The 27634-nt window shown below is 34.8% G+C and overlaps 1 protein-coding gene across 1 annotated transcript in view; it reads right to left on the bottom strand.

Annotated features, from left to right (window-relative positions):
* THEMIS (thymocyte selection associated) overlaps positions 1 to 27181 on the bottom strand; it is a 157079-nt gene extending 129898 nt beyond the window's left edge. Inside the window, exon 1 of the mRNA XM_037045786.1 lies at positions 26884 to 27181. Coding sequence (XP_036901681.1) covers positions 26884 to 26974 — 91 coding nt within the window. The 5' untranslated portion in view covers positions 26975 to 27181. The remainder of the gene's footprint in view (positions 1 to 26883) is intronic.
* Positions 27182 to 27634: the final 453 nt, after the last annotated feature.

The raw sequence follows: 27634 nt of genomic DNA, 5'->3' as shown, positions 1-27634 counted from the left end.
CTTCTTCCTCAAGAACTTGGAAAAATGGAAAAAAATCAATGAAGCAAACAGAAGATTCTTTTAAAAGGGCAATGAAATTGACAAGCCATTAGCAATTCTGCAAAAGAAAAATATGCAAACTATTCATAAGGGGGAGTAAAAATCCAGAATTGGATGTAATTTGACAATTTAGGTGAAATGAACCAATTCTTTCAAGCAAAACCCCCACAATGTATCACAACTCACTCAATATAAAATGAATAAATGGTTCAGTACTAGAACTATTAAGAAAATTGATCATAATTACAGAATATCCAAAAAAGAAATCTCTAGGCCCCTCTTCACTGGAAAATTCTTTCAAAATTCTAAGGAAATATTTTCACCAATTCTATAAAACCCCTTGCAGAAAATAGAAGAAGAAAGACTCACCACTCTGTTTTTCATAGCTAGTATTATCATTATACCAAACCCAGATGAACATTACAAAAAAAGAAAATTGCAGACCAATATCCCTCATTAATATAGACCAAAAAATCCTTCACAAATATTAGAAACAGAATCGACCAGTATATAACAATAATTATCTACTAAGCCCAGCATGGTTAATCCCAGAGATGCAGGTGGTTCCATCTCCCAAAAGCAGCTTTGGCTGGCATGGCTCAGTTGGCTGGACGTCGTCCTGTGAAGTGGAAGCTTTCCAGTTTGATTCCCAGTCAGGGCACATGCCTGGGTCACAGGTCTGGTTCCCATTTGAGGCACATGTGAGAGGCAACACATTGATGTTTCTCTCTCACGTCAGTGTTTCTCTCTCTTTTTTTCCCTTCATTCCCCCTCTCTAAAAATAAAATCTTTAAAAATATATGCAAAAAACAACCAATGTAATCCTCTCACTGGTGTCCAACCTGTGGCCCACAGGCTACATGCAGCCCAGGATGGCTATGAATGTGGCCCATCACAAAATCATAAATGTATTTAAAACATTATGAGACTGTTGGGGGATTATGTGTAGCAATATATTTAATGTGTGGCCCAAGACAACTCTTGTTTTACCAATGTGGCTCAGAGACACCAAAAGGTCTAAAGAAGAAAAAAGTGTATAATCAGATAAATTGATATAGAAAAAGCACTTGAGATAGTTAAACACCCTTTCGTAATAATAATAGCAACAATAATAATGATGATAATAACAAAAACTTTCTGAAAAACTAGGGAATAGGGTAACTTTCTCAAACTGATACAGAGAATTTGCCAGAAACAACTGCACAGATAATGGTATTCTTAATGGTTAGAGACGAAAGGCTTTCTCCCTAAGATCAGAAACAAGTCAAGACCGTCCATTCTAACCATGCCTATTCACAGAATCTTGGATGTTCTACCCAGTGCATTAAGAGAAGAAAGGAAATAGAAGGCATGCATATTGGAAAGGAAGATATAAAACTGTCCCTAATTGTAAATGACATGATTATCTACATAGAAAATTCTAAAAAACTTACAAAAAATTTCCTAGAAACTCTCATGTGAATTCATTAAAATCATAGAACATAAGATAATATACAAAAGTTAAGTGTTTTTATAACTAGCAATGAACTTAGGGACAATTGAAAATGAAAATACAATTTACAATCTCTTAAAAACAAAATACTTACTTGTAAATCTAACAAGACATGTATAGGACTTATATGGTGAAAAGTAAAAAACACTGATGTGAGAAGAGAAAGATCTTTTGAAAAAAGGAGAGACATACTCTGTTCATGGGTTGGAACACGTGACATAATAAAGATGTTAATTCTCCCCACACTGGTATCCCGGCTAATGCTCCTCATATGAAACTTTCAAAAAGATCTTTTATAACAATTGACAAGATTTTTCTAAAATGTGTAAGGAAAGAGAAAGGAACTAGAAAGCTAAATTTTGAACAAGAAGAGTAAGGCGGAGGGAACTAGACTACTGGAGTTCAAGATTCATTACACAAGTGCAATAGCCATCACCGTGGTCCTCGCAGAGGCACAGGTAAACGCACCAAGGAGACACACTGAGGTAGTGCCTAGCAACAGTCCCACGGAAATAAGTACACTTGATTCTTGTCAGAGTTGCAGAAGCAAGTCGGTGGGAGAAAGGTGGACTTTTAAACAAATGGTGCAGGAGAAACTGGATACGCAGAGGCAAAATAAATAAAATGTTTATATAAATAAATAACCTATTACTAAACCTCACGCACACAAATGTTGACTCAAAATTGAGCATAAATGTAAATGTGAGGTATGAGAAACAAACAGAACAGTGGAAATTTTTAGGGCCTCGGGTTAGGCAGAGTTCTTAGAATTAACATCAAAAGTATAATTCATAAAGGAAAACTGATAGATTGGACTTCATCAAAATGAAATACTTTTGTTCTAGCAAATATGAAAGAATGAAAAGACAAGTAGAGATAGAGAAAAAATGTTTGTGAACCATATACCTGCCAGAGAAATTATATTTAAAATTTATAATGAATTCTCAAAGTCAAATATGTATTTCTATCACACAATAATTAGAAAGGGGGCAAAAGACTGAACAATCATTTCACTGAAGAGAATATATACAAATAGCAAATGAACACATTATTGGCCATTACTGATGAGTACATTAAAACCACAGTGATGTATTACTACATACCTAACAAAATGGCTAAAATAAAAAATAGTGGCAACACCAAATGCTGGTGAGGGTGTAGAGAAACTGGATGATTTGGACATTGTTGGTGGAAATGTAAAATAGTAGAGCCACTTGGAAACACTGCTTGTTAGTTTCTTAAAAAATTAGCCAATAAGCACTATCAGCCTTTCACTGACTGGTATTTATCCAGGAGAAACAAAAGAAATTCATACAAAAACTTTATACAAATGTTTATAACAGATCTTTTTTTAATAGCCAAAAAATGGAAATAGTCCAAATATCTTTCACCATGTGAGTAGTTAAAGAAACATTGGTAAAACCATACCTTGAAGTACGACTCAGCAATAGAAAAGGAATGAACTATTAATATATTCAAAACCTTGGATGAATCCCTAGAGAACTATGCCAGGTGAAAAAAGCCATTCCCCAAAGTGTATATATTCTATGATTTGCTGTATACAACCTTTGTGAAATAACAAAATTATAAAAACGCTGAACAGTTTGATGGTTAAATCTGATTAAAGGCATGATGGGGAAGTGGGAAGCAAGTCAGTATCACTATAAAAGGGCAATGTGGATGATGTGAGGGGAGCCATGTTTGCTGCCTTGACTGTACCAATGTCAATCATCTGGCTGGGATAGTGTGCCACAGCTTTGTAAGACGCGAAGGTGGATGTAGACTAGATGAAGGCTACATGTCATCTCTTTGTATTACTACTTAGTTGTGTGTAACTTTGCAATCATCTCAAAATAAATAATTGAATTTAAATAAATTGTGCGTGTGCTGCAGTGCAACTTTTCACACTACTGACAGACTGAAAAAGTTGAGTCAAACACAGAAACACATGTGTTCAAGGTAAAGCAGTACAACAGAAACACCCTGAGGAAAATCTGTAACCACAGAACTGCAGTAAGTCCTTACGAGAGTCATGATGGCAGAGAGAGGGCGGTAGGTTACACTGTCGCTGTAGAAGACAGGAGCCTCCTCCCAGCTCCGGGACTCCCAGGGACTCCAGAACAACACTGCCCAGCAAAATAGAACTCTGTGCCATAATGGACATATCATAATTTGAGGTGCCCAACACTGTGGCTAACAGCTACATGAGGCCGGTGAACATTTGAAATATAACTAATGTAACCGAGGAACTCAATTTTTAAATTTACTTGCTTCAGGGTCCAGAGGGGAGAGGGGAGAGAACCATAGGGGAAAAGGGGATGGACTCACATGAACAAGTATAAAGGACACATGGACAATAACTAAGGTGGGGGGCGGAAATGGGAGACAGGTGGGGAGCACTGGGGGGGCAGGGCTGGGAATATAAGACAAAAAACTGTACTTGAACAAGAATTAAATAAAAATAAAAATTAAAAAAATTTACTTGCTTCAATTAATTTCAATTTAAGTAGTCACATAAAGCTACATAAAGTTATTGTATTGAACAGCCTGTCTTTCTTTCTCTCTCTCTCTTTCTTTCTTTTTTACTAAAAGGAAAAATTGAAGCTTAAATAAGAGCCTACATTTTGCTTGTTCAAGGTGCCTCAGAGCTTTGGTAAATTCAGCATCTTTGTGTCACCTTCATTGTCCTCTCATGCTAATGAAGTCGGCAACAAACAATTTAACGCGCAATCTCTTACACATGCAGTAGTTGATGTGTGATTGTAGCCAAACAGGGTCAGCCTGGATGGAGAGTTATTAACAGTGATGAAAAGGGCATTTCAGAAAGTACAAACACCACTTTGCAGATTTAAACAAATGAACACATGTTAAAGGATTATCCGAAGGCAAGTGTCTTTCCAAGATGATCTGATCACAAAATAAAAAGTCAGGGGTTGGAAAAATCTAGGGAAAGTGGATTCAAACTTACGGCATTATAATGCTATTCTCAGAAAGTTCTAAGATCAGGTTGCAGCGTAAGGAAAGACACTGAGGGAATTGAGGGAGTGTCGCCACGTGCTTCAGTGACACAAGTACAGAGTAAAGAGAGCCTGAATAGGGTGACAGTCTCAGACACTGAAATGACACCACAGGAACTGTTGAAAGAAACGTAGACACCCAGGGGATGGTGGCGTACCTGTATGTGGAAATGCTGAGGGAAAAAAACCCACCAAGATCGGTTCTTGATTTATTGTTTCTAAAGTTAAATGGTCATCATGAAGCAGAGATGGTCTTACCCAGTTCCTCTTAAACAATTGTTTGCCAACAGGCTGCACCAGAATTAATGGAGGACAATTTAAAATAAAAATTCTTGTGCTATAGTTCAGAAATTCTAAATCAGATTCACCAGAGTGCAACCCAGGAACAGACATATGTGTGTGTGTGTGTGTGTGTGTGTGTGTGTATAAAAATATATAAAATATATATATATATATTTAAGTTCCCTAGAAGATTTCAAAGTTTATTTATGTTTGGGAACTGTTGGTACAAGTCACTGAATAGAGGAAAGACAGGGCCACATATGTTGACCTTGGAAATCAGGTTGACAAAATTTAGAATTAGTTAAAATTATAAGAATACAAGCAAAACAAAACAAAAGCATTTCTATGTATAAATCAGCTCCGCTAAAAGTGGGAAAAACAGAGCATCTGGGGCACATATGAAGATAAATGCTTAATATTATTAGAATGTGCATGCAATTTTCTTAAAATGCTTCAGCACAGACAGTGACATTTATAAGTAGGTTCTTCCATTGTTTTAACCTATAGCCCTGAGAAACAGATGAAGAAAATGCCAACATGTACAGTACACTAATCAGAAATATAAACTCAGGGTTACCAGTTAACCTGCAAGAGATTATTTAGAAGTCTATATATACTCTTAAAACAACTGCTACAAGTGTCCTCTACATTTATTCCCTATTCACACAAAAGTTTTCTTGGTTACAATAATGGGTACTAGTAAGGCTGCTTCACTGGTGAAGTGAGTGGTGTTCAAAACGTGTTAATTAGTTCCGAACATGACATAGGCACTCCTGTTCTTGCAAAGAGGTATAAGAATATGTGGAGCCCAATACAAACCCTGTGCTTCACGGTCCTGGTGCAGCTGCTGATTCAAAGCAGATCTGTCACGTAAGCGGAAGGGAAACTGGGGCCTGGGCTGGAACGCTGCTACAGAAGTCTCTAAGGAAACTTTCCTGCAGCGTGCTGTTGGAGCATCTGAAAAGACGAATAGCTGGGACTATTTCCAGTTAACAAACAGGCCACATAGCTGTTTTTATGCCAACTTGCAAATTAATGTTTTACATCTGGCAAAATTTGACCTAAAATTTTCTTTCACTACGGGAGACCATGTACTTCCAAGAACTGAAGTCTCTCAGTGTCTATTAAAAAAACACACCTAACAATGGTTAATGACCTAATCAGTTCTGGTCAGTTTGCAACAAAGTCATTTTTCTCACCCTGACTGGTGTGGCTCAGTGGGTTGGGTGTCATCCCACAAACCAATGTAGCACTCGTTTGATTCCTGGTCAGGGCGCAGGGGTTATGAGAGGCAGCTGATCAGTGTTTCTCTCCCTCTCTTTCTCCCTCCCGTTCTCTTTTCCTAAAAATAAATAAATAAAGTCTTTTCAAAAAGTCATTTTCTCCAGAAAGCTTGGCATGACTTTTTGTTACTCTTAATAAAAACAATGAAATTAATATTTGCCAATGGGCTACCTTAATAAATAGGAGCTGCTGAATTTTACTGAGCAGTGAGACTGTTTTTTTAAAAACATGGTGCTTCCTTGGATATGCTGGCTTTGTTACACAATGGATTCTGTTTAGAAAAGCCCAGCAACAAAAAAGCAATGCTAAAGGTCACTTGTCAGATGAATGGCATCTATCAGTTATTAATTTCACTGTCAAACTTTAATGAGAACTTGTCCATGAATCGCTTATTGTTCCAAGTAAGAGAACACTCTGAAGAGTAGAAATCAAAATTTCCATTCTTGTCTTCAGTGGTTTGAAGCACTCATTTAAGCTTCGAAGCATGTGTTGCAAGTAGTTTATTAAATGTCAACTTTTAAAGAATCTTTAGAATAATGTTCTTTATACTGAGAAACAAATGTTCTCTTAGTTACATTATCTGAAAATTCATACTTGACCCAAAGCATATCAATCCAGGAGTGAGTAACCTGTTGTGAGTGTGTTTTTGTGGAGCAGGTCACGATATCTTTGTAAGTGTCATGCCTGCCATCATGAGCAGGTCTTGTCTTCTTTGAGAAGGTCATGGTTATTTAATGATCTTGGTTGCTGCAAATTCAGCATACTGCCAAGTCACTCACTGTTAACTAAATAAATGGTCATTCTTAAAGATTACTTTGTTCATTTCATTGCTTACCTGCCTCCTTACATTTAAGGATCATAACAACCCAATTACAACATGGGCAAAGGACCTGAATAGATACTTCTCCAAAGAGGATATACAGATGGCCAATAGACATATGAAAAGATGCTCAATGTCACTAATCAGCAGAGAAATGCAAATTAAAACCACAATAAGATACCATCTCACACCTGTCAGAATGGCTATCAGCAATAAATAAAAAAAAAAGAAGTGCTGGTGAGGATGTGGAGAGAGCGGAACCCTTCTGCAGTGGGAATGCAGACTGGTGCAGCCGCTGTGGAAAGCAGTGTGGACACACCTCAAAAAAGTAATATGGATCTGCCTTTTGACCCAGCAATCCCACTTCTGGGAATATATCCAGAGGAACCCATAACACTCATTCGAAAGAACGTAAGCACCCCTTGTTCATTGTGGTTGTATGTACAATCATCAAGATGTGGAAGCAGCTCCGGTGTCCATCAGTAGATGAGTGGATAAAACAACTATGGGACATTTACACAGTGGAATTCTACTCAGCCATAAAAACAAAAGAACGTTTTACCCCTTGCAACAGTATGGATGGACCTGGAGAACATTATGCTGAGTGAAGTAAGCCAGTCAGGGAAAGACAAATAATGTTGTGATTTCACTCATATGGGGAATTTAATGAACAAACTGAACTAACAAGCAAAGCAGAGACAAGACTCCTAGATGGGGAGCAGATGACAGCTGGTGAGGAGGGAGAGATTAGAGGGTGGAGGGGCTGAGCAAAACAGAAAAAGGACTCATGGACATGGACAACAGGGTGGGGACTGCTGCGGGAAGGGGGACAAGAACTAAATAGTAAAGGAAAAATATAATAAAGATGATATATTTAAAAAAGAGTAAACAGAAAAGAAAGATAATTGTTGATCCTGTTTTAGAAAAAATGTTTTAGTCTTCTATTAATAATCTGTGAATGGACTGATTGCACAAAAACGTGACTTCAAACAGGTCTCTGCCTCAATAAAATGAGGTTACTTTTGTTGCTCTAGAATGCAGTGTCATTCTAAAAAGAGTAGACCGACTAGAAATGTAGAAAACGACTTTTTAAAACAATGGACAAATTATGCGGGGGCAGGTGTAGGGGGAAAAAGGAAAATGGATCCTTAGCGCTGTTAGGGAAACGGATTCTGCTGTGCCTGGAGAGGCCGGGGGCGGGGTGAGCGCGAGGGCGGAGGGAGCAGAGGCGGTGGCACCGCGTCCTTACAGTTTGCGGCGGCTCTTTGAGCTGGAGCTGTGCCTCCGTCTCCGACCGTTTCCGACCAGACCTGTCTCTCTGAGTTGGTCTTTCAGGATTTACAGCCTGTCCTCTAGGCCTTCTGCTGTTGCATATTTTACCCGCAGGTCCAGGGAGCCGAGGCCTGCATTAATCCTCCGTAGGTGGCCCTGATTTAGGCCCTGATTTACACTAGATTCTGGCGCCCACTCCTGCACTGACTTCGCAGCAGGTTTAGTCCGGTCATCAAAGACTCAGACCTTGTCCCCTTGGTATTTTAAAGCACGCAGTAGGCGTATAGCTGATCTGGAGTTGTTTTTAGGTGCCATCTGTTACTTATTTGCCCTTTGAGTAAAAAAACTTGGTGGCAAGTTTGTTTGTTTGTTTGAACCGCAGCACATGGTGGGTACTCAAAGAACATTACTGTGGAAGAGCATCTGTAAATGTATCAAATCTCACCTGACTAAACACAAAAGAGAATGACAAGAAGGAAGGGCCAACTTGTGTGTGAGCTAAGACAAGTTCAAGATTTTATTACTGTCGATTTTATAAACAATTTGAGCATGCTATATCATTGCTAATTTTTAAAAAAAATTACTGTAAGAAATGCATAGTCTATTTACATAGATATGTATTTAAAATTAGTAACTGTGTTCCTAATGTTCAAATTCTGAGAGATCTCTGTTAATGAACAGTTAATTCAAAACTAACAAGATTTTATTTCAGAACTTCTGGAAAAAAGTTGTTTTTAAATATGCCTTAAGCTTTTGCTGATTATAATAGAGAAGTCAAAAATGTGCTTTGGTCTGTGGTTAGAATTTACACATCATTTATGGGGCAGGTGTTCCTTCTTTAACCGACATAAATGCTGACTCATTAAAACCAACTCTTACACCGTAGAGTAAAACTGGAGACCTAAGTTTTCCTTACAAGAATCAGAATATTAAAGAGCTAATTTCATTACATAAATTAGAAGAAAACTTGTCTCAAATTCTAATAACTTAATTTTATTTAAAATAACAACCACAAAATCTTATCAAAGTATGATTGTCCATTGCCATTTACAAAGTATTATTTCACATGAAAAAATATATTTCATATAAGTAAATTTTACCTCATTGCTTTTGCTAGCATCTTATTTTTTAAAAGGTGTGATGATCCCCACTATTTATTAGGAGTAAAACAAAGTTGATGCCCCAAACAGTAATATTTGGTGAGCGGTAAATACAGACAACTGTAATAGTTTTAAAAATATAAATGAATAAAACTTAACAGAAAAACTATCAAAAACTTGAATACTGCATCAAAGACAGACATTTCTAAAAATGTTTTCATGTTTTTACACATTATTTAAAGTTGTTTTCATTCCCATTTTCAATACTTACTCATTAGTCATTTAGTAGTGCTTAACAAAATGTATCAATATCATAATATACAGAAAATAAACTACTATACTTAAGGCAAAAGTTTTAATTTTCTTTTCCTTTAATAAATGTTGCTCAATATTAAGTAAAAGAGCAATAATTTGTACCTGTTAAAATAAATTTAGGCAATTAAGATCCCTAACCAAAATGTCCATTTCACAACATTGGCAGTCTAGCAACCAAAAAAACCCATTATTTTGATTTAAATCTTGCTCAGTCTTTTCTTTGTATTTATAAAATGAAAAATTACATTACACTATATGTAACAGGTTTCAGTGTAGATTACACTATATGTAATCTATATTTATGTACCCATACAGAATCACATACCGCACTCCACTTTTCAATGTTGTGTTACGTAGTCAGGTTCGATACTTGGCGACAGGGAGTTAGAAATGTCTGAGAGTCAGCACTCGGCTGTAGGTGTAAATACTGTGCTCCCTAGTACAAAAACCTCTGCATTTTAGAACATCTCCATTTCAGTAAATAACACAAAAAATTTCTGGCAGTCATTTTCTTCTAAAACTTTAAAAATAATACAGCTGAAGTTACTCTTAACTGAGCTTCTTCTGCTTGTTCTTCAAATACCGATTTTAGGACATTTTCCTAAAATAAGACCTGCTTGAGCTAAATTTTAGGGTGACAAACTTTTATTCAAGCATGCATAGAAAAATGCACTAAGCTTGAAAAAATTTTTTTATGTTTTTAAACTTTAAGCATTTTTATTCTTATTTCTAAAAATATAATGTCTAATTACACTATAATGTTTAATTGAAAGAACCATAGATCAATGGTTCTTATTGATCTATAGTGTATGGCTTATAGGCAATCTAATAGTCAAATTATACGTTAGCTGAAGTATCAAGTCTTAGATAAAAATGATTGCAAAAAAAATCCATATCATTTCAAACACGTTTATACCTTAAAAATGTAGGCACAAGTGTAAGTTTTGCATATTACCAAATCAGTATGATTTGAATATGTATTTCTTAAATGAACATAAACACAAGTTTCCAAATTTTATTTTAATATTTATTTTAGTATCTAGCATTATGCTAATAACACTGAGCAAATTTAGATTTATTTAATAAAACATTGTCAATTTTAAGTTTGGGGTAAAACAAATTTCACCCAATTTAGAGCTGAGGTATAAAAAGTTTTCAATTTTTAACATCAGTGAACTTAGATTGTCTCTTGAATCTCAGTTGGGGAAGTTCAACAGAACATTCGTAAACATAGAAAAATTCTACTTTAGTGATTTAATGCTCGTCTTTCATTAATCTTATAAATATATGCTCATGTAAAGATGTTGCTGTTTTGTTTTGTTTTAGTTGAAATTTCTTTTTTAAAAAGGTGAGAGGCCATACATATTTCATTAGATTTTTATATAATTCCTTTCCTCTTGAGTCTATGTGAACTAATATTAGTATTGTAAATGCATATTAAAAAGTGAAAGTTTTTGCTTTGTCTGAATATGTAAAGTATATAAAATATGAGTAAATACATGTTAAATACAATGCTATAGTTTTCAAATTTGTCCTGATTTTACTACCATGTTCCTAACTGACTAAATTAAGCCTGAACAATTTAAATTTAGTTACATATAAAATAATTATGATGGCATTAAAATAGGCATAATTTGTTGCTATATGAACTTTATATATGCATCAAATTCATAAAAGTCATGTTCACGTAACACATAATTCACTATCATTTTTCAATATACTTGTTCAACCAGCTTTAAAGTTAATACTTCAAGGTTATACTTATCAAATGGCAATTGCAACCAGTAATAAGTTATTAAAAGACAAAACAAATGTGTAACTAGTACTAGTTATTTCTTGTGCATGTTTATTCTAGCAACCAAATTTGTATTGTCAAAGTGCCATTAATAAATTGTTATTATATTTCTTAAAACATTGATGGTTCTATAATGATAGAATTCACTATAGAATCTTGTAAACTCTTCAGGTAAGCTGGGCAAGAATGAACTTTACTCTAAATTTTATCTCTAGGGCATATGTAGGTGATATGGCAAATAGGTGACTTGAAAAATGGATATTATAATAATAATCTCACAAGATATGGCCAGGGATTAAGTCGCTTTGTAGAAATAATGAATTAAATAATTTAAGTAAGATTAAATATATGTGCCCATATATACATATACATACTAAATTTTAAGCTAGATGAGCATATTGTTTATATATGGTGTTTTAGATATATTCACATATATTTATATATAGCCACACATGTACATAAAATATATTTATGTATATATCATATATGTTTACATACCCAAATATATATATACAAAGGGCATGGCAGAGTGCCTGACACATAATAAGCTTTATATACATAGGGCTATAGTCATAGTTAATAATCCATCATAAACAATGTGCTAAAAATATTTATCCTTGACACCTTTAAACTTATTGTTCTGTGTCATTTCGTTCTGTCAAACTACCCCACTTTTTCCTGCTTCTCCTCCAAAAGACGCTTTTTGTTTTGACAGGCTCCTGCTCTATCCACACCTTCTATCTTGTTCTTTGAGACCCTAGCTAGTACTTCTTCTCAAGTGGACTACAGAGTCATTCCTGAAATAAGATTTATTTCACCCATTTACAAATATGTTAAAAGTGACAAGTTGATGACTCCTTTTACTTCAGAAGTACATTTTGGGTGGTGTAATGTTCATTTGCATCTGAGTGTCCTATAGGAGCTTCAGACTCATTGGGCTGTAGCTGAATGGTGCCCACATCTCCAAAACCTCTGCTGCTCCGTAGTAACGCTTTCAAGTAATGTTTTAAACACCTACCACATTTACTTAGTCCAGGGACCTCAGACCTGTGATCAACTCTTTTTTGCTGGCTGCTCCTTACAAACTGTGAAGTTCAGAAGATTCTACCTGAAAGACTGTAGATTCTGTTTCCTTCAGCTGTTATTAGCTCCTTATGGTTTGACTCAAATCCATCTGATAAACCTCTACTGGAATCTAATCTATTCATCAGAGCTGGGGGTTTTTTTGGTCTTAAACATCTCAAAAATTCCTTGGCTTTTCCCACATTTTAAAAATCGTTTACAATGAACACGTTTTAATTTTATAATCTGGAAAACACATTAAATAATATTTTTATGGATATCTATTGATTACAGAATAAATTCAATATCCTCCTTAGAATTCAGAAGCCACTTAAAATATGACCACAAATTATGTAATTACCTGCTGTTCCCTGGGTTCTTCTTGGGCCATATTTTAAATTTTTAAATGTATACCACCTTTAAACTCTTTTCTCTTATTTTGAAAATTTCTTATTTACCCACTCATCTTTAGTCTGCAAGACCCAGCAAAATACATATATTATGTGTGTATATACATATACGTATACATATACATATATATGTATATTTGTATCTCTTGTTAAGCTCCCTCTGACTTGAGTGGTAATTTGTGCTCTTCCCAGTGTTTTCAAAGTTTATACCTATTAGAGAACCTTTCACTTTATATCAGAAATATAGATTTCAAAATATTTATATCTTTTTACTGTCCTATGGAGTCCTTAAAGGGAAAAATCATACTTCATTTATTTTGTAAAAGGAAGAGATAAATAAGGAAAAATAGAGGAGAGACATATACAACTTTACAAAATAATTTCCATGATTCTAGTATATTTTGGCAGAAAAAATATATATAATATTTAATATATTCAAAACAAGGTACTTAAAAATCTTACTTTTCAAGAAGGGAAACTAATCTTTATGGCATTTAACAACTGGTATAAGATAAACTTTGAGCATTGTATTTATGAGCTCATTTCAGCAAAACTGTGCTCTGACTTATGTAAATGTGTGTGTGGTTTCATCAAGTATTCCTTTGCTGATAAACAGTAAAAAGAAATAGCTCATATCTCAATACATAGTGAAGAGAATAGTTCTATCATTGTGTTAGCTGTTTTGCTAATGTGATTAGTACCTCCAAGTTTCCAGTTCTTTTAAGAGTAAAATTTTGAATGTCCAAAAGTACCGTGTATTGTTCTCTACCATTTCCTCTCTGTGATCATTTTTGATCAGTCTTTCCCTCCCTCCAGCCTCACTGGTTTCTCACTCTTTCTTGAACTATATTAACACATTTCTCTTATAACATTTTGGTAAAGATGCTCTATGAGTTTGGAAAGCCATTCACCCAGCTATCTGGGAAACTCCCTCACTTCTCCCAACTAGAAAGTCTTTTCTGACTGATTTGTTCCTGGCATGCTTGATAACTGTATAAAGTTGGTTAATTTTTTTGTTGTTATTTGGATTTAAGACTTTAGAGAATTGTAACTAAGTCAAATGGAAATTAGATCTAAAGATAAGAGATAAAACTCTTTTTCAAAAAAACTAAGAAGTAAAGGGTTAATTCCATGGGTTTGGGGTGCTCAAACTCTGCAGATTCCAAAGAAAGGATTAGGCTTTACAGGCTCCTGAGAGACAAATCTAAACCCTTAAAAGAACCTGCCAGATTAGAGTGTTATCCTATATCTAAAATCTCAGGCCACACCAGGTAGTTTATGCTAACAATGTTATTAATGGTAAATGTCTGTTTTGTACACCCATGGTTCTGAATCACACTGTGTAACTTGACCTCTCCAACCCCTCTGGAGTGCTGGAGACTCAGTAACTAAGGTCAGTCGCCCAAATACCCCATGGCTAAGTCACTGTTCCAATAAAGATGGTGGACACAAGGGCATGAGTGAGCTTCCTAATTGGAAATATTCTGCCCGTGTTGTGACACATCATTTCCAGGAGACTTAGAGAATAAGTAGCAGCTTGTGCCTCTTTTCTCATGAACTCTGCCATATGTGTCCTTTTCCTTTGTAGACTTTAATCCATATCCTTTCTGTGTAAAAACCATAACTCTAAGTAAAACTACTTTTCTGAGTTCTGTATTTCCTGAAAATCATCAAAACTGGGAGTGATCTAAGAGACCCCCAATGTAAAACATTGGACAAAATTTGTGTGACCTTAATTACAAATATGAGTGCTAAAGAAAAAAATGACAAATTGGATTTCATCAAAATTTAAAACATTTTGCTTTGAAAGATGTTAAGAAAAATGAATAAAATAAGTCACAGAATAAAATATTTGCTGTCTATATCTGAAAATACTTGTAAATCAAATATTAGAGTGGAAATGCAGAAATAATTCTTTTATTAACATTCCAATAAAATTTTATTTATAAACAGAGAAGTTTAAATTGTATATAATAATCACTTGTTACAAAATCACCTTTTGAATTTTTTCAACTACTTGTAAATATTTTAAAAATCATTCTTAGCTCAAGGGCTGTACAAAAACAGGAAGTCTTCCATAAACAATAGATCCTAATGATAAAACTGGTGAGCTATGCTTAGTGGAAGCCATTCCTCTTATGTGTAAGTATAGAATAATCAATTCTAAGGTAATGCATATAGATTATTTTAGCTGTAGAAAGAACTGGCTCCACCAGTTATAACTCAATAACAAGAAGACAAACAAAGATGGGCAAATAATATGAAGAGGTTTTTATCAAAAAAGCCATGTAATAAACACAGAAAAAATTGCTCAGCATCACTTGTTATTAAAGAAATGCAAATTAATAACTACAATGTGATACCATTGACCATAATATAAAAATAGAAAATACCAGGTTTTAGTAAGAATTTGGAGACACTGAAATCCTAATACACTGTAAGTAGAAATGTAAAATGGTACTTTATTCATAGTATATTCAAAGGGAAATAATACAAGTGCCCTTTAATTGATATTAGATAAACAAAATATAGAGTATTTATATAATAAAATAGTATTTGCAATAAAAAGGAACAAAATACCTATGCATGCTACAACATGGATAAACCTCAAAACATTATATGAACTAGAAAAAATATATAAAAGACATACACTATATAGTTTATTGTATATGAAATGTTCAGAAAAGAATAATTTATAGACAGAAAGCAGATGAATGGTTGCTAGGGGGCTGGAAATACCAGTGACGATTATTGGCAAATAGTTCAGGGGACTTCTTTGAGGTGATGGAAATGGTCTAAAATTAGTGGTGGTTACACAACTCTATAAACTTGCTAAAAGTCACTGAATTACATATTTATAATGGGTGGGCTTTGTGGCTTAGAAAATTATACCTCAGTTAAGATGTGAGAAAAATCTGATAGAAGAAAACAGAGAAATAAACAATGAATAACTTATATGGCATGGAAGAATGAGATAGGTGTTTGGATTCCAAAACAAAACAGAAGAACATAGTAGAAAGAATAGGGAATATAGGGAGGAAGTGCAAAATTTTTGCAGTATTTGACAGGGTAGTTAGGGTAAGACATGTGTTAAAAAGGAGTTAGCCATGTTCCCATTTGGTAGAAGAGCAAGCCAGCCCAAGGGAAGAGATCCAGCAAAGCTTTAAGGCCAGGAGCGTATCCCACAGTTTGAGGACCAGTGAGGAGGTCAGTGTGGCTGGAAGGAGGAGATTAATAAACAATAAACTCAGATAGATAATGGGAGCAAGAAGGGGGAATTAGGGCCTTATCACCCATTGTAAAAAAAATGGAGAACCATTGGAGGATTTTTAACAGAGAAACAGCATAACCTGACACACAATTTAAAAGCATGATTCTTTATGTCATGTAGAGGACAGATTTAAGGAGTGATGGAGAAGCAGGAAAACCAGTTAAAGTGGCTACTTTGATATTTCTGGCAATAAATTATGATGGCTTGAATCAAGGTGGTAGATGGTGGTTGTGGTGAGTAGTGAGATTCTGGATAGAGCAAGGCAAAATAAATTTTAGCATCAATTTTTCTCTTTTTAAAAGTTAATTCATACTTTCATAAAAATTAGAAGAGAATACATCAAAATGTTAATAGTATTTCTTTCTGTTTGATGCAGTTTTTGGTAATTCTGTGCTTCTGCATTTCCTAACTTGTCAGCTGTGTCACTGAATTATTCCTATAGAGCAAAAATATTTTCCTCAATATTCAGTTCATTGAACAAGATAATAATGCAAAGCAGGTGTCTTTTGCCATATTTTTAATTCAACACCAAAATGGTTACATATGTGAATAGTGATGAGTGCTAATATTAGCAATATAAAGAATATTCAAGGAAGAAATAAGTTTCCTGAATACAGAGTCTTGGACTCACTCTTTCATGAACATGTGGTAGCATTATTACCCAAGGAACTTCTTTGACATTTCATGACTCTCTCCAGAATAGATCTCATGGCTAATTTTTAAAATTGGTAATAAATGCATTCCTAGAAATAATAAATACCACTTGTATCAGTCAGGAAAGTTTAGATTGTGCTGAAAGAACGGAACACCTCAAGTCTTAGAAAACTGAACAGTGTAGGTATATTTTTCACTCCACCAGGGCAGGGTCTCTAATAACTCTAGAAGCCAGATTGTTGGAGACTCCATCTTGTAATGGTCTATCAGGATCGAATGCATTAAAGTATCAACTGGTTCCTAAAAACATCTGTTTCCAAATGGTACGCATTCTTCTGCTCTCGTTAAACTGGCCAGTGTAAGTCCTACGGCTGCAGAAGTGTTGGAAAGCACAATCCTATGATGTACTCAAATGGAGGAAATTGGAATAAATGAACACTGTTTTTAAAAATTCTTTGATTTTTTTTCTTAGCTACAAACCATTCTTTTGAAGAATTGAGGGTGATATAATGGCACAGGTCAAGGTAGCGATGTTGTGCACCACAATGATTCATGCAATAGCTTACGTGATCTTTCATGGATTTGTGATGCAATTATGTTGTCTCTCAACACAGTTCTCTAAAATGGGTTGCATATTCCATAGTATATTACAAGATGGGAGGTAAGAGAAGAAAATATTAGAACTGCAACTTATATGGGTGTTTTAAAGATTGTATTTATTTATTTTTAGAGAGAGGAGAAGGGAGTGAGAAAGGGAAATATCAATGTGTGGTTGCCTCTCACACACCCGCTACCTGGGACCTGGCCTGCGTGCAACCCAGGCATGTGCTCTGACTGGGAACCAAACCGGCTACCCTTTGGTTTGCAGGCACTCATTCCACTGAGTCACACCAGCCAGGGCTAATTCATATTTGTTTTGACATAAAACAAATAAAAAATTAAACAATCCTACTATTCAATATAAAGGTTTTCTAATATTTAATTTTAATATTTGCTAGTATTTAATAGCACTTGTATTCCTACCGCAAGTTTGTTGTCAGCTGCATATAATCTGAAGAAACTTAAAAATAAGATTTATGAAGATGACATACAATTTGATAGTCACCAACATTAATGATAAATCTGTTCTAAGTATGTGTTATGCATAGTGTGTATATGGTGTTTATTGGGTCTTTATGAAGTATCTTTAAGAGCTATCATTCAAAACAAGTACTTAAATAAATCAGAACCATATATTTGAATTATTATAGCACATGATATTAAGTGAACATTTTCATAATATTGAAGTATTCAGTAGTGAAAATATGTTATATATTCCTTTTCTTAAAAAGTTCATTTTTTTAAAATTTATTTTTAAAGAGGGAAAAGGAGAGGGAAAAAGAGGGAGAAAAATATCATTGTGTGGTTGCCTCTCGTGCATCCCTAACTGGGGACCACCCATTCTGCAACCCAGGCATGCGCCCTAGACAGGGAATGGAACCAGCATGGCCTTTGGTTCCCAGGCCAGCATGCAATCCACTGAGCCACACCAGCCAGGGCTAATATTTTCAATAATTTTCAGTTATACTGCTTTCACTAAAATATATTCATAGTCAATATAATAAAGTTATCTTTTATGAAATAAAATATATTCTGTTAACAGAAAATTAAAATTACTTAAAACATTGTTAATTTCATCTTTATCCTCTTACAATTTTTATTATTGTGTATACTTTAGAACAATCATAAAAATCAGTAGAAAAGTTCATACTTATCATTTTTAACTGACAAGGTTTGTGATCATATAAAATACAGATCAGTTATATTATGGATGGGACATTCCAACCATGACCTTTCTCTGTGGCCAAAACACACTTTTCAGTTGTCTACTTGAAATCTCCACTCTGATAAATATTTATATTTAACATGTCAAAACAGAACTTTCGCTTTTCCCACCGGACCTCTTCCTCCCCTGGCCTTCGCCACTCTGTCAAATATACAAATACCAATCTAGTGGCTTAGCTCAAATCCTTGCAATTATCCTTTAGTCTCCACCTCTCATGCACACTGAATCCACTACCAAGCTGTGACATTTCTATCTCCAAAGCATATCCTGACTAGTCATTTCTCGGCAAACTAAATCAAGCCACCACAGTCTTTGGGACTACTGCATGGTTTCCTGATGCGTCTCATTGTAATTCCGCCCTCTTCTCCCAACAGCAGCCAATGAGTCTCCTAAAGCAACCATAGGGCCCTGTCAATCTCTTGCCTCATGCTGCTCATTGGCAGTTGTCGTAAAATCCAAACTCCTTGAAATGCTCTTGCCTACTCCTTAAACCTCTTCTCCTAAACTCTTTCCTCTCTGTTTTCTTCTGTCTGTACAAGGTACAGGGATATTTTTTCTCTTCCTCAAACAGACTAAATTCTCTTTGGTCTCCATATGTTTGCATGGCTGATTCCTTCCCAGCATTCAGTTCTCTGTCCCTAAATCAGCTCTCTAGTGTGACTATATCTTATAGCCCCCACCTGTTCCCCAGCCCACTCTGTACCAAATTAAGTATTACTTTGGCCTTTGAGTCCTACGCAATCCATACCTCCCCACCACATTCCCAAGCTCATCTCCCACCATCCTTCCCTGCAATTGCAATGCTTCATTCCCACTGACCTCCTCCTGTTTCTTAATTAGGAAGAATGTTATGTGATTTGTACTTGCTCTGTCCTCAGCAAGAATGTTCTTCCAGATATGTGTCTGGCTCATTTCCTCAGTTTATTCTGGCCCCTGCTAAATTTCGTCTCATCAGAGGTATCTGCCCTAATTACCCTATCAAAAGATCATTTCTTCCCCCTGCCTCGATTTACTACCTATTTATTTCTTCATAACACTTGCATGTATATTAAATCTGTCATTTGTTTCTCATTTGTCCCATTCACAAAAATATAAGTTCCAATAGGGTAAGGGCTTTGCTTTCTTCCCCCACTATAATTCTGGCCCCTTGAAAATGTATTATTTTACTTTATATAAGCTATTCCATGCTGATATTCACTTGATGTTTGTATATAAAAGATGGTGCTTATGATCATTCTTGTATAATCATGATTTTTACTTTTGTAAGTATATTTTAAGTTAATTTCTAGAGGTCATATATTTATGCACATGTTATATGAAGATGCATATTTCCCAATTGATATTTTGAAATCCGTAACAGTCTACACACCCAACAACTGTGCTTCTCCTCATTTTAATACACGCAGGCCTACATTGGATTTTGTCAATCTTTTTAAGACCTGTGACCTAAAAAGTGATTAAGTGATTTCTTTTTTATTTGCATCTTATTATTAGCAAGCTTGAAAATTTTTATTATGATTCTGACATGCGAACTTCTTTTATATATATATTTTCTCATTTTAAAATTTTACATTAATTTTTGTTTATTGTTATTTAATAATGCTTTATACACTTACATATTTACACTCTGGTGTATGTACTACAAAATTTTTCTCAGTTTGTAGTTTGACTTTCATCTTCATTTATGTATTTTAGTTTGTTTTTAATAAGGAAATTTGTCCTTCATAAGTCTAACTTTTTCACTTTTTAAAGCACCTAGTTGAATATTTTTATGGTTTCTTTTAGTGTTTTTATTGTTAATGTTTTAACTTTTAATATTTCTTCTCCATATCCAATTTATGTTGGTGTATGTAACAATAGTGGAATTCAAAGCAGTTGCATTTGACTTTTTGAGAAATGGTTGCTCAGTTTTCCTCATAATATACCAACATGATAATCATAATAGTAACACTTAAGATTTACTGCAAGATTCTTAAAGGACAGTCATTTTGCTAAATATTTTATGTGCAATAGCTCAATTAATCTTCACCTCAACCTTCAGGGTTACGATGAAGCCTATTTTTCTTGAGAGGGACAAAACAGATTTGGACTGTTTTAAGCTGACCATGGAATTACCCCTCATTTATAACAGCCAGGATTCAGAGACCTGAGTTTATAACCCCAGTGCCATGCTTCACACCAACAGGACAATTTACTAAGTGCTTGAGCTACATATGATTGATGGCCACGCTGTTTATTATCACTGTGGTTGCAAACTGGGGGGTATTCAATTCAGTAACATAGAACCTTACACTACTTGATTTTCTCAGTTTTCCTCAAATCTCCTTTCCCCTCAAATTTTCTGTCCTGAAGTCATCGCCATGGTGTGGGCCAAATCTGGTTTTGCTGCCTACACTGATACAATAAGCAGGAAAAAGATGAAGAACATGTTTTCTTGTACTTTAAACAAAATGCCAAAAAGTTGAAAATAAATGCTTAGAAAAAGATGTTCCAAGAGAAAACTAGATTAGTAACATTATCTAACAACCTAGAACTTAATGAAAACATCATATAAAAAAAGAACAATAATAAGCCCTGGCTGGTGTAGCTCAGTGGATTGAGCGTGGGCCTGTGAACCAGAGGATCGTGGTTCGATTCCCAGTCAGGGCACACTCCTGGGTTGCAGGCCAGTTCCCAGCAGGGGCCATTTCCCAGCAGGGGATGCACGAGAAGCAACCATACATTGATGTTTCTCTTCCTCTCTCCTTCCCTTCCCCTCTAAAAATAAATAAATAAATATTTTTAAAAAGAACAATAATAGCAGAGTAAGGTATAGCCCTCATTAACACAAGCAGATGCAACAACCTCAAAAATATGACCAAACAAAAAGCAGAAATAAGGAGTAAACTAGATATATCAACAGCTGTTAAAGGATTTTTTTAAATAGCCCTCTTAGGAAATGATAAAACCATAAAAAAATAAGCAATGAAAGCAAGATCAACACAAAGCAATGAAAAACTTGGGCAATTTGTTAAGTACTGAAAGATGCTATACCAAACAACAAAATATGTGTTTTTTAAAGCACATATGAAATATTTCATTGTAAGATATGGTTCATGCCATCAAGCAAGGGAAGCCTCACTCAATGACAAAGACACAAGATAGTGCAGACTATTGCTCTCTAACAACACACAATAAAATTATCAATTAAAGCAAAAGAACAGCTGAAAGAAGTCCCATATCATCCGTAAATAAGTAAGTATGCATTGGATCAAAAATAATAAATTGTATTTGGAACTTTTTGGAAGTGAGTAATAGAGTAATAGAAACTGAGTAATAGAAAAACTGAGTAATAGAAAAACTACTACATGGCAAAATTTATGGGGAACAGTTAAAGACATATTAAAAGGAAAAGTACAGTTTTAAACACAGTTATCAAAAATCAACAAATGTTTTTTAAATGATTGCCTATTTAAACCTAGAAATCTAGAAAAGGAACAAACAGATAAACAATAAAATAATAGAGATCAAGTTAAAAATCAATGAAAGAAACAAAACAAAACTAAAAAATTATAAAATTAAAAGAGATCTATATAACTGAAAGACCACAGGAGGTTCACGAATTAAAAAACTTTAAATGGTGGCAATTCTGTCCAACCAATGCACTGTTAATCAGAATGCCAAGTGGGCTTTTGTGGAAGTTGATAAGTTAATTCTAAAATGTATATGAAAATTCATGCTGCTAAACCTGGGGAGGAATAATAAATTGGGAGAACATTATATAATAGTTCTCAAACTAGCAGTTCTCAAATTTGGGTGCATGTTATAATCATCGGGGAGATTTTTAAAAACCTCAAGGTCATGCCTTATTTCCTACATAATTAAATTCTTATCTTTTCAGGAGAGACTAGGCATCTCTAGTTTTCATACCTCCCAGATATTTCTAATGTACAACTAAGTTTGGGAAGCACGGCTCTGCCACATATTATCATGTTCAATATAAGTTGCACATTACATTGGTGTAAATATATATTAATTAAGATGAGGTGAGACTGGACAGCAATTACATGAATGGGACAGAATAGAAGCTATAGAAAGAGACGCAGTCATGTATGGACACTGTTTACAGCCAAGATGACACAGTTAGAAAGAAGGAAAAAAGGCAGTTTGTCCATAAAAATACTGTAACAATTGGCTCCATAGAAGAAAAAAGTAAACATTGATCTCAACTTCAAACCATATACAAAAACAAAAAAGTTCTAGGTAGACGCAGATCTTAAGGAGAGACTAAACGAAAAACAAAAGACAATGTAAGAAATTATCTTTCACAATAAACAAATGGGACTCCATCAAACTAAAAAGTTTTTGCACAGCAAGGGAAACCGTTGACAAAACAAAAAGACAACCTGTTGAATGTGAGAAGATACTTGCTTATGATAAAGGGTTAATATCTCAGATTTATGCAGAACTCATACAACTCAACACCAGAAAATCAAACAATCCAATTAAAAATGAGCAGAGGACCTGAATAGCCACTTCTCCAGAGAGAACGTACAGATGTATGAAAAGATGCTCACTGTCACTGATCATCAGAGAAATGCAAATTAAAACCACAATGAGATATCACCACACACCTGTGAGAAGAGCTGTCATTAATAAATCAACAAACAAATGTCGGTGAGGATGTGGAGGAAAGGACACCCTTGTGCACTGTTGGTAGGAATGCAGATCGGTTTCCTGCAGCCGCTGTGGAAAACAGTGCGGAGGTTCCTCGAGGAATTGAAAATGGACCCAGTGATTCAATTCCTCAAGGAATTGAATTGTGACCCAGTGATTGAATTTCTGGGTATATATTTGAAGAAACCCAAAACATTAATCACTAATTCAAAAGTCAATATATACCCTCATGTTCGTTGCAGCACTATTTACGATAACCAAGCTATGGAGAGCAACCCAAGTGCCCACCAACAGACAAATGGATAAATAACGGTGAGATTTTGTATATATATATAAACTTGGCCAAAATAAAAGAATGAAATCTTACCACTTCCAACAATATGGCTGGACCTGGAGGGTATTTTAATGAATCAGACATAGAAAGGCAAATACCATATGATTTTACTTATGTGTGGAACCCAAAGAGCAAAATAAAAGAACGAACAAAATACAGAGTCATAGACACTGAGGGCAGACCGATGGTTGTCAGAGGAAAGGAAGGTTGGGAGACCGGGTGAAAAGGTGAAGGGATTGAGAAGCACCAGTTGGGAGTCACAAAATAGTCATGGGGATGTAATCAATAATACTGTAATAACTAGGCATGGTGCAGGTGGGTGATTGAAATATGGGAGGACTACTATATGAAGTACATTGTTGTTTAACCACTATGCCGTGTATCTGAAACTAATACAAATAATACTGAATGACAATTGTAATTAAAAAAAAGAAATTGGAAACTTAAAAAAAGAGAGAAAATATATTCATGAATTTAGGGTAAAAAAATTTTTTTGACAAGACATAAAAAAGAAAGCAATTATAAACTGAACACAATTCCATTAAAATTAAAACCTTCATCAAATGCACCATTTAAAAATGGAATATTAAGCTATAGACCAAGATACATATATCAGCATGGATAACAGGCAAAGAGTCAGAAATCCCTGTGTGTGTATGTATATAGTATATATATAGCATATATATATATATGTTAGAATATACATATATTCCAATTGATTAAAAAGTTTATAAAGTCCAGTGGAGAAATGGTCGAGAGATATGAACAATGTTTTTATACAGGAGTATCTCCAAAAGGCCAGTAAATGTATATATAAAAAGGTGCTTAATTTCATTAGCTACCAGGCAGGAAGATGCAAACTACCAACACTATACTCAAGAATAATAAAATTATAATTACTGATAACATCAAATGTTGTGAGGGATATAGATGAATTGAAACTCCTATATACTGATGGTAGCAATGTATATTGGTATAACTACTAGGGAAACTTGTTTTTCATTATTCACCAAAGCTGAGTATACCATACATATGACATGGAAATTTCACTAATTTATATGTGCAACTGAATATATATACATGTATACACACATGTACAAAAATTTTCACGATGACATTACTGGTAACAACTCCATACTAGACATAATTCAGATGTCCACTAGCAGTAGAATGCACTAATAAATTGTGTATATTTATTCAATGAAATGTTATACACATTGAAATGAATAAACTATATAGAACATCATTGATTAACTTTTAATAGATTATGTTGAGCATATATGCCAATTAGGAAATGATACATGCTATAATGTTTTATTTAGATAAAGTTCATAAATGAACAAAAGTTATGATAGTGATCACCTTTGAGGAGGGTAAAGGAAAGGGATTGAGAGAAAAGCACAAGATAAGATTTCTAGAATATTTGTAATTTTTTATTTCTTCACCAGGATGATGGTTACATAAATGCACTTACTTCATAAAAATTCCTCTACATATATACTTTGCCCCCTTAACTGAAGTATAGCATAGTAGTAAAGTATTAAAGGGTGAAGAGGGTCTGAACACATGGGGAGACATACTATGTTTTTTTTCTAAGACTTAATATAAAAATGTGAAATCTTCCGAAATCAATTTACAAAGTCAATATAATCCAATACAAATTCTAGTTGAATTTCTTAAGTAACTGACTGATTTCTTTAAGAGCATATTCAAAAACATCTAGAATAGCTAAAGTCAACTTAAATAAAAGTAGCAAAAGCAGGAATTGATCTATACATGGACTACATATTAACACATTTCAGAGCCATAGTTACAAAAATAGGGTGATCTTAGCACAGCTGAGGAAAAAATAGACTAATGGTATATAAGTGATATTTCAGAGACAGATTGTTCCAGATGCAAGTTTAAATATAACTAACAAGCAGCAATACAAATCAATGGGAAAAGGATGGCTAGCTGGGTAAATGGTACTGGCGGGTCAAGTTTATTTTAAGGAAAAAACTCTAAAATTGGATCCCTCTGCACCTCAGAGCAAAGTGTTCTCCAAATGAATTAAAAACTGAATGCAAAAATGGATAAACTGATATAAAATAATATAGGAAAATATTTTTGTAACCTGGAAATGAAGACCAACTTTTTATGTAAAGCCTCCATAGCACAAACTATGAAACAAAAAAAATGATTGGGGGCTGACTTGTGAACAAAAATATATTGCATAATATTGTATATATGGAAAAATGTGTTTTGATTTCAAACAATCAATATATAAGTGAATTAAACAAAACCCGATATTAAGCTGATAATAGCTTGTATCAACAGGTGTGTGTGTGTGTGTGTGTGTGTGGGTGTGTGTGTGTGTGTTGAATCTGACATTTGTCAATCTTTGTTTCATTTTATAATATAATATCTAAAACCTTTTTTTCAATGAAAGGTTTATCTACCAACACTTCTTTAAGTTACTTTCCTAGTAGTTTTACTGTATTTAATTTTGTTACTGCATCAGTTCTACCACCATTACGACAAGAAATACACGTTTGCCTAGAAAACACCTTTTTTCTCACATCTATCCAAACTAACTGCTTAAAGAATCTCTAGGCCTTAACATATTTTTGCTGAATGAACATAGTGAATTACATGAAAACATGTTAACTTACTAATCAATAATCCAAATTGAATCCAGACTTTTCAACATGAATTTTTAAAAACTATCTTGTGATTAAAAACCATTAATTTCTATACCTTCAAATAAGAATGGCATCATTTAAAGAATGAGGAGTTTGGCCCCTACAGAAAGGGTGTAAGAAGCACTGACAAAGGCAACAGCAAAAAGTGGTTAAGAGCTGACTGAATTTTTCTTTCTAAACACCGCCCTTTTAATAATTACTTTTGTTTTATAAAATTAAATTTTATTCTCTACATTCTAGAAATGTAAATATGGATAACTTAACTTTTCCGCCTTGCATTACAACCCATTTCAAAGAAAAGGCAGAAATAACTCACCATTGCTGTTGAACTATTCAGAAGGGTATGAAAACTCAGGAAGCTTCACACAATTCCTGCCCCCTATTTGCCCAAGTCCTATCTATTTCTCTCTTCTGTAATACTCTTGGGTCTTGACCATTACTTTCTCTCTTTTATGGTCACCTTTTCTTTAACAGAACTCATACATGTTCTACTGAAATTTCTTCCTCCAATTCCCAAGAGTATACACCTTACAAGTACTTTTAGCCAGCCAACAGACAGGAAGGTGCTTACCTTCAAAGTAGATGCCTGACTGGACTTCCAGGACCCTGGGCAGGGTCCTGAGGTCCAGGGAGTGGACAAATTCTTCCAGTGACAATGCCATTGCTCTGACTTGGGTCTCTTGCAGACCTCGTACTTACAGAAGCCTGTGGCTTCTGGGTGTCACTTGCCTGTAAATGCAGACCCTGCTCATGATCCCTCCCTCTGGCAGGCAGGGATGTCTCACCAGAGCCCAGCTGGGGTGGTGTAGCTATAGGTGGGGAGGACAGTGAGGGGGGAGGGAGGAGGCAGGGGGCAAAAGGTGTCAGAGCTCTTTTTGTTCTGGTTGTGGCTTCATTTCCTCCTGACACTGAAGTAAAACAGGATGGGGGTGGGGTGAGCAGGTCTGAGCAGACTTTGCCCCAAAAGTGAGATATGGTAAGCAGCTCAGTGACTGTTGCTAATCCAGGTGTACATCTACAGTTTGGGGTCAGAGTTGCTTGTTGGCCAGAAAAGAACAGAAATGCAGGACTGAAGTCTAATCTTAAACAAGTCTTAATCTTGATTCTTTATCTCTTTAGTTCATTTCTAAAGTTTGCCTTTATGCCTCATTTGCATACTCAGTGCTTTTATATTAAATTTGGGTCTGAAAGTGCTTTGTGTCAGCAGTTTTCAGAAACCTGATACTATGGAGAGAGAGGATCGAAACCACTTTTTATTCTTCCACGATAAAAAATTGTGCTGAATCTTAAAGGAGAGTGGGACAGGGGTGCAATATGCAAAG

The sequence above is a fragment of the Sturnira hondurensis genome, unplaced genomic scaffold, assembly GCF_014824575.4.
Source record: "Sturnira hondurensis isolate 20B ecotype Veracruz unplaced genomic scaffold, ASM1482457v3 Scaffold0004474, whole genome shotgun sequence".
Lineage (NCBI taxonomy): Eukaryota > Metazoa > Chordata > Mammalia > Chiroptera > Phyllostomidae > Sturnira > Sturnira hondurensis.
Note: the sequence above shows the minus strand (reverse complement) of the source record. Positions and strands in the feature narration are given on the sequence as shown.